This window comes from Girardinichthys multiradiatus, chromosome 2, assembly GCF_021462225.1.
Source record: "Girardinichthys multiradiatus isolate DD_20200921_A chromosome 2, DD_fGirMul_XY1, whole genome shotgun sequence".
Taxonomy (NCBI): Eukaryota; Metazoa; Chordata; class Actinopteri; order Cyprinodontiformes; family Goodeidae; genus Girardinichthys; species Girardinichthys multiradiatus.
In genome coordinates this window covers 42627715-42639288 of record NC_061795.1, presented here as the reverse complement: position 1 = coordinate 42639288, position 11574 = coordinate 42627715, and the positions used below count along the sequence as shown (strand labels likewise).

Genomic DNA, 11574 nt, shown 5'->3' with positions numbered 1-11574 from the left:
CTGGAAGAGAAAAGAAGTTCTGGGTTGGTCTGAGTCATGTTCCGCTGACTGCCTTTTCTCTGCTGCTACAGAGGTCATTGTGGAGAATGAGGTTGAGGAGACCTATCCAGATTTATCCAAGGTACCTCAAGAACACCATGATCTAAAGGAAGTATTTAATAAGATTAAGGCCAAGAACGCTCTGGCTCATGCTATTCATTCGGCTCGTCATGACTGTGATCTGCTCAGAGAGCAGAATGAGGAGGAGCAGGAGGCCAAAGCTGAGCTGCAGCGTGCTATGTCCAAGGCTAACAGCAAGGTGGCTCAGTGAAGAACCATGTATGAAACTGATGCCATTCAGCGCACTGAGGAGCTCGAGGAGGCCAAGAAAAAGCTTGCCCAGCATTTTCAGGATGCGGAAGAGTCCATCAAGGCCGTGAATGTGAAATGTGCCTCTCTGGAGAAGACCAAGCAGAGGAACTTTGACAAGGTTCTTGCAGAGTGGAAGCAGAAGTATGAAGAGAGTCAGGTCGAGCTGGAAGGAGCTCTGAAGGAGGCGCGTGCTTTGAACACAGAGATGTTCAAAATGAAAAACTCCTATGAAGAAGCTCTGGGCCACCTGGAGACCCTGAAGAGGGAGAACAAGAACCTGCAAAAGGAAATAAGTGATTTGACTGAGCATATTAGTGAAACAGGAAAGACAATTCATGAACAGGAGAAGGGTAAGAAAACTGCAGAGAATGAGGTCAGGAGCAGGAACGATGCCCTAAGGTGCCAAAGAATATGGAGAAAGGCCAGGAGGTCGATGATTACAATGTCACTGATTCAGTCAAGAACGGCCAACCGGAGACGGACCCCTGCCCCTAAGTACCAGGTGGGGCAGAAAGTTTGGCTCTCCGCCAAGGACCTCCCATTAAGGGTAGAATCCCGGAAGTTGGCACCCCAATTTGTTGGACCTTTCCCAATTTCCAAGATCTTCAACCTGTCGCTGTACGGCTGAGATTACCCAACTCTATGAGGATTCACCCCTCGTTCCATGTTTCTCAGGTCAAGCCCTTCATGGAGCCCCGACTTGGATTTTAGTTGTCGACCTTGTTTCCTGCATCTGGTTTATGCCTCTGCCTGCCCCTTGCCTGACGCCTCTTGTTCCGATCGTTGACCATGTTTCTGTCCTTGGATTATTGAGCCAGCCTAGCCCTCAGATTATTCAGCCTGGAGTCACTTCTTACCTGTGCTGTGGAGATCACCGCCTGCCACCCACTGAGGTTTCCCCTCTGGGTTTCAGGTTCCACTCAAGACAAAAGCAGTGATTCCTGGAAGCTGTGAGGAGTGTTACCTGTGTGACGTTTTCCTGTGGCTGAATAAACCTTTTAAACTTTCAGTTCTGTGTCTGGCTGAATCTTGGGTCTGCCTTTTTCTGATTCGTAGCAGAGTTGGGGGATAGACTAATCACAGCGTGATGAAATACTAAGAGCTACAGTTGTGAATATTGACGAATCAGCAGAAAAGCCCTGAGCAGCACTTTTTATGTTCAAGATCGATATCTTTCTCCCTTTGATTTTGTTCATCATTTTTGTTACTGTTGTTTACTGACCTGATTATTTTCTTTCCCCTCATTGGTCAACAAAGTCTCATACATCTCATGGCTTTTTCTTTGTGTTGACTGTCTCACTGAAACTGTGACCACAGACAAGTGAACAGTCTAAAGCTGCTATGTGTGCTGTTTGTTTCCTCTCTAGCAGCAGTGCAGAGGTGTGACATTTCTGGACTATGTGAGGTGGCTGCTGTCTTTTCACCTCCCAGGCTGCACTTCATAGACCATCCACCTTTAACAGGTTGTATTGTAGCCACCTGAACACAAATGCAAGCTTGCGACATGTTTTAGTTGTTACTGTTTTCTTTTCTATTGAACTGAAAAGTGAGTGCCTTGTTTGACCATATAAAATCGTTTTCAGAAATGTATTTTTCTGCTTGAGCCACTCTTTATGGTTCTTTGAGGTGGACAAAGAACCAGAAACATCTGTTTTGCCACTTTTGTAATTTTGTTTTAGTGTTTTCTAATGAACTCTTGTGGTTACGTCTTCAGACATGTCCTGTTTATTGTTGTATTCATCCATGTGTTTTTCTCTGTTTAGTTATTTTCAGTGGCCTTTATCTATAGTGTTTACTTCATTCCCCACAATAATCCTGCTGCCATGGCTCATGTTCCCCTCACAGCTATTTCACATCCAGAACTCACTTCTCCCAGTATTTAAATTTCTGGTTTGTGTTAATTTACTGTCAGATTCCACCTGTTATCCAACTCTTGTCTTCCCAGTTATCACTTTTTTGTTTTTCCACTCTTTAGCAGTCATAAACCTTCAGTGATTAAATAAATAAAATATGTCTTATCTGCCTTCTACCTGGTTTGGGTCCTCCTCAGCCATCAATGACAACATAAGCAACAACATGTTCCTGCAGACTCAAAACCATTCTGATAACTCGCTCTGTATGCCTGAGATTTTGAGCTCCCCTTTGTTTCACCCTTACGTGCGGGAAAAACAAACTTTAATTATAAATGTGCAAGTATGTCATCATATTTACCATTGCTTAATATATTTACTATTATTTACTGTCAAACAAAAATACAGAGTATTTTCTTATTGCCTTGATTATTTCAATTTACAAAAAGGGTTAAATTAGTTTATAATACTCAACACTAACATGCTTAATCAGATGAAGCCATTCAGAAATCAAGCATTTCTGCATGATTTACAGTATTTTTGTGGAGCTTTACAGTATTTCCGTGGAGTTTGGAACACTTTTAGACCAGGTAGCCTTACTTGGTATAGGCCTAAACAAAATGAATAGGCATAAATCATGTCTATGAATAGAAGAAGACATTGAATCATGTCTAAATTTGATTAACATTTGGTGTCAACGTTAAAATCAGGTCCACTACTCAGTGAGCAGTGACCTGGCTACTCTTAGCAATTAAAGCCTATAATGGATTTCTCAGCATTTTATGTATAAAAACAATATCAACATATTAATGAACAGAACTTGCATGGTCATATGTTGGTGACTGATTTTCTGAGATACAAACAGTTCAAGTGCAAACAAAATTTTATTTTCATGACAGCATTTATCCTTACCCTTTATATGTGCAGTGGCCATACTGGATTTCTAGACCAGGGATACCAAGGTTGGAAACCTTATTTCCAACCCACTGAAATATTAACCAGATATCAACATTGGGGCCACACATACACCTAATTTAGACGTGAGTTAATCTTAAATCTACATGTAACGCTGATTTATATGTGGATATTTTGTCTACGTTTAAACCACATTTAGACCAAGCAGTTTTTCCTCTTATATGTTAATTTATTCCTCTCACAAAAACAAATATAAATTCCTAAGCAACACTTCTATAAATCATGAAATATTTAAGTCTTAATCAAAGTTATATACAGACCTTATATTGAATCCTGTCAGAATGAGGTATAATATATCTGTAGCCTCAATGTTGAAATCAGACCTATTGCTCAGTGGGTTAAAACAATGACTCATGAGATTTTGCTGTTACTTTTCTAACTTCCTGTAACAGATTGCTATACTGCACAACTAAGGCTGGCTAGTAAATATACAGCAACAGTAAGAGGAGATTTCAGCTGTTTTATTTTTAAATCTGTTTTCCTGTTTTAGTGCTAAAGTCTCAACATTTTGTCAGTATTGCTATTTATGAAAAAATATTTTGTACTATTTCGCTATGAGAATTAGCTTTTTAAATGTGTCTCTCTGCATGCAAGTTCATAAGAGAGACATACAATTGAGATATGGTAATAAGATTTTCATCTGACTTAATAAATGTTTTCTTCTGTTTTTATTTTATTTTTTCTGAAATGTAAGGCTTCTATCGAAGCAATCATGAGAGCATCTGAAAGGAAACACAAAATAAAAAAAGAATTGGTTAAAAATATGATTTTACAGTAAACATTAAAACTCTTTGCTCTCCTTTATCAAACTAGATGCATAAAAGTTTCTGACTGACAGCAAACATATTTAATTAACTGTCTATGAAATATTTATCGAGCAATCTCAAATCTGACTCATCTACAATATTGCATGAGTTTGGTTCGTATGTTTAATGATCCTGTGACTCTAATATGCACATACATGAAAAATGAAGCCAGCGGACGTCTGTATATTGCTTTTGCAGTTGATAGCTCATATTTGCAGTAAATCCAATGTGACAAGAATGTGGCCTAATGACTTCTCCATGGAGCAGCAGGGAAATGAGCACAAATTAATCACAATGTTCTGACTAGATGATTCTGCTCTCAGATATATTTCAAACTTTAATGATCTTAACCTAAACAGGAGCAACATTTCCTCAGAGGTTTTACCCTGACATATGAGTTAAAGGAGGATGTATTCGGTAGATAGACAGGAGAGGACGCAGGCCTTAAGAGCTTTTAGTTCAGTGATTCAAGAGCTGAGAGCCCGCAGGGCGACCTCTGGAGTCCTCAACAGGCCTGCAGACAGAAGCTCCAGGAGATTAGCAAAGACTGACGAAGAGAGCTGTAATAATAAATTTGGGACATGAGGGATTGTGGAGGCTTACATCATTGTATCTGTGTGATCTGTGAGTCAGATAGTGTCTAAGGTGATTTAGCATGCAGAATGTGAGCAGCACCTGGCCTCAGTTAGTCAAAGAGAGGACAGTAATCCTTTGCAAGTGAATCTATGTTATCAGACAAAATCCTCTGATTTCCTGAAAATGCAAGATGAATAAAGGGATTAAGACAAAATAATATACAAGTAATCTGAAGAACAAAACAAAAAAATTGCTAAATATATGACCTCATACAAAAGTAGTTTTTGTCTATTGGTCTTGTATTCTCTTGAGTGTTTCTATGAAAATAAATGTTGTTTTTTTTATCTTTACTCATGAAATCACAATGTTTTGCCAACTAGAAGAGAAAAGAAAATATAAAGTATAAAACATCTCATGCATGTTTATGCATGTTATAAGATTTTTAACATAGAAAAAAAACAGAAATAAGAACTACACGCAGTCTAATGACAATCAGCGCTAACATGGTTCACCTTCCAAAATAATATACAACCCGTTTGGAGTATGTATCTCAGAGAATTGATCAAATCTGTTCTTTGGTTGTAAATTATGAATGATTTTTGGTATTTAATTTAATATTAAATTTCTTTATTCAGGTATCAGAAAAATGGAAGAGAAGTAGTCTACTTTAAACCCTTCAAGATAGTTTGGGAAGTTTATTTATTTATTTAAAAATTGAAATGAAAAATTAACAAATAGAGATCACATATAAATTATTACAGAGTTTTCCTGGTTTTAAGGAATGTCACACTGCTCAAAAAAATGAAGGTAACACTTAAACAACACAATATAACTCCAAGTAAATCAAACTTCTATGAAATCAAACTGTCCACTTAGGAAGCAACACAGATTGACAATTAATTTCACATGCTGTCTAGCAAATGGAATAAACAACAGGGGGAAATCTTTGGCGATTAGCAAGACACACTCAATAAAGGAGTGGTTCTGCAGGTGGGGACCACAGACCACTTCTCAGAACTTATGCTTTCTGGCTGATGTTTTGGTCACTTTTGAATGTTGGTGGTGCTTTCAAGTGGCTCAGGTAGTGCAGCTCATCCAGGATGGCACATCAATGCGAGCTGTGGCAAGAAGGTTTGTTGTGTCTGTCAGTGTAGTGTCCAGAGCTTGGAGGCGCTACCAGGAGACAGACCAGTACATAAGGAGACGTGGAGGAGGCCATAGGAGGGCAACAACCCAGCAGCAGGACCGCTACCTCCACCTTTGTGCAAGGAGGAACAGGAGGAGCACTGCCAGAGCCCTGCAAAATGACCTCCAGCGGGCCACAAATGTGCATGTGTCTGCACAAACGGTTAGAAACCGACTCCATGAGGATGGTATGAGGGCCTGAGGTCCACAAATGGGGGTTGTGCTCACAGCCCAACACCGTGCAGGACGCTTGGCATTTGCCAGAGAACACCAGGATTGGCAAATTCGCCACTGGCGCCCTGTGCTCTTCACAGATGAAAGCAGGTTCACACTGAGCACATGTGACAGACGTGACAGAGTCTGGAGACACCGTGGAGAGCAATCTGCTGCCTGCAACATCCTTCAGCATGACCGGTTTGGCAGTGGGTCAGTAATGGTGTGGGGTGGTATTTCTTTGGAGGGACACACGGCCCTCCATGTGCTCGCCAGAGGTAGCCTGACTGCCATTAGGTACCGAGATGATACTGAGCCTCATTTTGACTTGTTTTAAGGACATTACATCAAAGTTGGACCAGCCTGTAGTGTGTTTTTCCACTTTAATTTTGTGTGTGACTCCAAATCCAGGCCTACATTGGTTAATAAATTTGATTTCCATTGATGATTTTTGTGTGATTTTGTTGTCAGCACATTCAACTTTGTACAGAACAAAGTATTCAATGAGAATATTTCATTCATTCAGATCTAGGATGTGTTATTTGAGTGTCCCCTTTATCTTTTTGAGCTGTGTAATTATTGTAAGGGGGCTTCCAGGGTGATAGGGTGAAGTACGTTGCAAAGATGTCTTTTTATTTATAAAAAGGTGTTAATGTCCACAAAACCTATTGAGAAATATTGAAAAAGCTTGAGACAACTAATGCAAGTAAAAATGAGAAAAGTTTATATCTTTGAGTGTAAATATGTATTTCTGTTTTTACATTTGACTCTATTTACCCTGAGACTGTCTCTAATTTGAGCAAGGCTGGATAAGTTACTTTAAAATGGAAGTGGTTACAATTACAAGTGACTCTACAGTATAAAAATAATTGTAGTGCTTCTTTAAAGTAATGCTACTAATTATATTTAGTTAATTTTTAATTACTCTACATTTGGATCTATCATAGATGAGTGGCCCTGCAAATTTTAAAGAGATGGGATTTACAACTCTTTAAAGGGAGCTGGAACCTTTGGATCTACACCTGGCCTGACTCTGTGTCTATCTGTGACACCTTTCTGGAGGGGGGCATCATCCAAGCTTCTGCAGGCAACAACTTAATGCTCTGTCAGGATCTGCCATTCTGGACTTTGATGTGGTTTTGTGTTTGTTTACTTTTCCGCTAGGTGTTTTTATTTACTAAACCTTTGGGTTTAGTAGTTTGTTTAGTCCTTCTGTTTCTTGATAGTTTTGTTCTCTCTCCTGCCTCCTAGTGTTTGTAGTTCTTTCTCCCCTTGCCCATAGTTCCCTTGGTGGTTGCTTTCTCATTTATTTATTACCTAAAATGGTATCATTATTATTATTATTATTATTTTTATTATTACGGTTCTCTTGCTTCCTTGGGTTCTCTAGTTTAGTTCCCATTTAGTGTCTCTGTGTTTGTTTATGGTAAGATTATTTGTTATTGCTGCACTCTTCTAGTTTATTAGTTTATTTTCCCTGTTACTCCTCTTGTCATTAGTTTCCCCTTCAGTTATTTACTCAGTGTTTGTCTCCCTTTATGTTTGTTGTTCCTCCCAGCCTTATCCCTAGTTTAGTCCCCATGTTGTTTTTTATTGTTTCAGTTCCTTCTATGGGTTAGCTTGTAGTTATTGTTTGTCACTATACTTTGTTCCACTTATTTGAGTCTTCGCTTTCTCTGCTCCCTTCCCAGTTAGTTTCAGTCAGTGTTTGTTTGGCTTTGTTTATTTTTGCAGTTAGGGTTTCCTTATGGCTTCTTTTGTTAATTCTTATTTGTCAGGTTCTTATATCTTAGGTTGTTATAGTTTGCTTAGGTCTGTTTCTCTGAGTTTGTTAATTAGTCCCTTCTCCCATGGTTTAGTTTTGTTTTCCCTGATTACCTGCTCTATTGTTTCATGTCATCTTCGTCTGTATTTAAGTCCGTCTTTGTCCTTTGTTCCGTGTGGTGTCGTGATGTCTTTTTGGATTTTGTCCTTGCTCCGGATCCTGTTTTGTTAGGTTTTTGAGATACCCTGTAACAGGATTAGCTTGTCACCCTGCGCCTCGCATGTAGAGGGGTTGGACAATGAAATTGAAACACCTGGTTTTATACCACAATAATTTATTAGTATGGTGTAGGGCCTCCTTTGCAGCCAATACAGCATCAATTCGTCTTGGGAATGACATATACAAGTCCTGCACAGTGGTCAGAGGGATTTTAAGCCATTCTTCTTGCAGGATAGTGGCCAGGTCACTACGTGATACTGGTGGAGGAAAACGTTTCCTGACTCGCTCCTCCAAAACACCCCAAAGTGGTTCAATAATATTTAGATCTGGTGACTGTGCAGGCCATGGGAGATGTTCAACTTCACTTTCATGTTCATCAAACCAATCTTTCACCAGTCTTGCTGTGTGTATTGGTGCATTGTCATCCTGATACATGGCACCGCCTTCAGGATACAATGTTTGAACCATTGGATGCACATGGTCCTCAAGATCGTTCGGCAGTCCTTGGCAGTGACGCGCCCATCTAGCACAAGTATTGGGCCAAGGGAATGCCATGATTTGGCAGCCCAAACCATCACTGATCCACCCCCATGCTTCACTCTGGGCATGCAGCAGTCTGGGTTGGTACGCTTCTTTGGGGCTTCTCCACACCGTAACTCTCCCGGATGTGGGGAAAACAGTAAAGGTGGACTCATCAGAGAACAATACATGTTTCACATTGTCCACAGCCCAAGATTTGCGCTCCTTGCACCATTGAAACCGACGTTTGGCATTGGCATGAGTGACCAAAGGTTTGGCCATAGCAGCCCGGCCGTGTATATTGACCCTGTGGAGCTCCAGACGGACAGTTCTGGTGGAAACAGGAGAGTTGAGGTGCACATTTAATTCTGCCATGATTTGGGCAGCCGTGGTTTTATATTTTTTGGATACAATCCGGGTTAGCACCCGAACATCCCTTTCAGACAACTTCCTCTTGCGTCCACAGTTAATCCTGTTGGGTGTGGTTCGTCCTTCTTAGTGGTATGCTGACACTACCCTGGATACTTGCTGTCTTGGTCACAGATGCGCCAGGAAGACGTGCACCAACAATTTGTCCTCTTTTGAACTCTGGTATGTCACCCATAATGTTGTGTGCATTTCAATATTTTGAGCAAAACTTTGCTCATACCCTGCTAATTGAACCTTCACACTCTGCTCTTACTGGTGCAATGTGCAATCAATGAAGACTGGCTACCAGGCTGGTCCAGTTTAGCCATGAAACATCCCACACTAAAATGACACGTGTTTCAGTTTCATTGTCCAACCCCTGTATGTAAGTGGACTCTTTAAATTAAAGAAGGAGTTTCAAACACACTCTGCTTTTCTCCGTGCTTGTCTGCCTTTGGTCCAGCAAACAACCGCACTATGACATGCTCACCCTCTTCCGATGATCCACATGGCCCTGTCTTTCAGTGTTTAAGCCTGTCTCTCTCCTACACATGGCTACTGACTGAGCTTTTACTGTAACTAATTATATGTGCTCTCTTTCAGACTCTAACCTTGAAAACTGGCTCAAAGTTTATCTGTTCTTTCTTTCTAGATGAAACGACTAAAGGAGCTACATCCATTAACATTTGCTTTTCCTTCCCAGAGAAAGTGCTCCTGGATCAGTGCTTCTGTGTTCCTTTTGTGTCGCTACATGCTTGCTCAGTATGAGGGATTGCTTCAAAGTCAACGCCAGTGACTGTCCACTGTCACTACATGCTCATCCAGGAGGAGTGAATGCTGCAAGTCACTGACTCGATGCAATCTGCTGGGTTTCCTTAGATAGAAAAACTTTTTATCCAATTTGATTACATAACTACATCTGACTGCACTGTTCAATGGTTAGGATTAATTGGAATGTATGTACCTGACTTTTGTGAAGTGCCTTGAGATGACATGTGTTGTGAATTGGCGCTATATAAATAAAATTGAATTGAATTGAATCTATTCCTTTTATTGGGACCCAGCCATGGAGGTTAGATGGAAGCTAACACTTTGTTCACAGAGCTCTCTTCAAACTTCATCGTCGCCCGGACAGCTTTTCCTCAGCACAGTTCATACGAGATTATGTTTGGGCAGAGCGGAATAACATAGAAGTTATTTAGATTGAAATGATCTAAACGTTTTTCATTTTATGAAGTTTGGTTTTGTTTGTGTTGAACTCAGCTATCTTGGTGCTAGCAGACTATCTGCAGCACACGTGCTCAGGTTGTGTTCTTTGTGTGTTTTTAAAGTTAAGACAAACTTTATTAAAGGGTAAATTTAAACAGAAGACTGATCTTAACGCGTCGTTTGCGCTTATGCATTTTAACCCTTCTATTAACGGTATTTTTAAAGGTGTGTGTTTGAATCTGGTGCTAAGCTAGCAGCTTCTTTGTTAGCTTAACTGCTAACAGCTAAGGACATGTGCTTGCTGCTAAATAGTATTTACCCAGAAAGGTTTAATTTTCAGTCCAGTAAATAATGTGTCCCTAACATCATTTTACTAAATTTGATAACTAAGTAAACACCATTAAGCCCAATTTCTCCAGAAAGATTTGACTCTTTCCAAAATATTCCCATAATATTTCTTCAAATATTATTTCAATAAACAAAGGCAGCTAATTAGACACCGTTAAGAAATGGTCATCCAGAAGGTTGGTTTTATTCAGCAGATCATTAATTAAAACATTATTTTATTAAAATAATATTTGATCTGATCTTGCATTGTGAATGGTTGTCTAAACATTTGCTGATTATTGCCTAAATTGGTTCCAAGACTAACTTAACTTCATTTCCAGATTCTCCAAGATAATCCTTGGTTCTCAAACATAAACATTGCATGGTAATGTTGTATCACTCTTTTGGTCATGATTTCCAATCATCTTTAATCAACTTGTTTATATTGTACATAGCCCATTAGTCTTCGTTATTCTTTAATTCTGTTTGGTAGTTTAGTTGGATTGTTTTAGCATAGTAAAGGGTTTGTTGATTGAAATATGTTTGACTTTAAGTTGACTTATTTTTGTTAATAAATTCTTGTATTTTAAGAAATTGTGTGAATTAATTCCATATATGTGCAGAGTTTTGCTGTTCAATAATGTCAGAGCTCGTCTCACACCTTTCTATTTTGTCCTAATACCTAATACCATTGACTTACACAAGATACTTTACTTTAACATACTGGGCTGGTATTCACAGGACAACCCTTAACAGACCACAATATTATTTGATAAAATATTAATATTAAATATTAAATATTATTCTCAGATTCATAATCCCAACACTTTTCAAAAGATATTCAAAAGAACCCATTTATATTATTCTGTTTTTAGGAAGCTGTCTTTTGTCTATACTTGCTTATTGCCTGTTCATTTATTTGATGAGAGGTGGGGTCCACCTGCTCTGTGTTGCCCTGCAATGCCTCTCCATCGCAGTCAAGCAACCATGCACCACACACTCACTCCTAAGGGTAATGTAAAGAGACAAATTAAGCTAACTTGTCTTTCGATTGTGGGAGCATGCATGCAAGGGGGAACATGCAAACTCCAAGCAGAAAGACCCCAGCCTGGGATTCAGACTCAGGACCTTCTTTGTCCAAGGAAACAGTAATAACCACTGCAGTAACATG

General features: G+C 39.5%; 1 protein-coding gene across 1 annotated transcript in view; it reads left to right on the top strand.

Annotated features, from left to right (window-relative positions):
- Nucleotides 1-316: 316 nt before the first annotated feature.
- Nucleotides 317-11574, top strand: part of LOC124857882 (myosin heavy chain, fast skeletal muscle-like) — a 61969-nt gene continuing 50711 nt past the window's right edge. Inside the window, exon 1 of the mRNA XM_047349444.1 lies at nt 317-750. Coding sequence (XP_047205400.1) covers nt 317-750 — 434 coding nt within the window. The remainder of the gene's footprint in view (nt 751-11574) is intronic.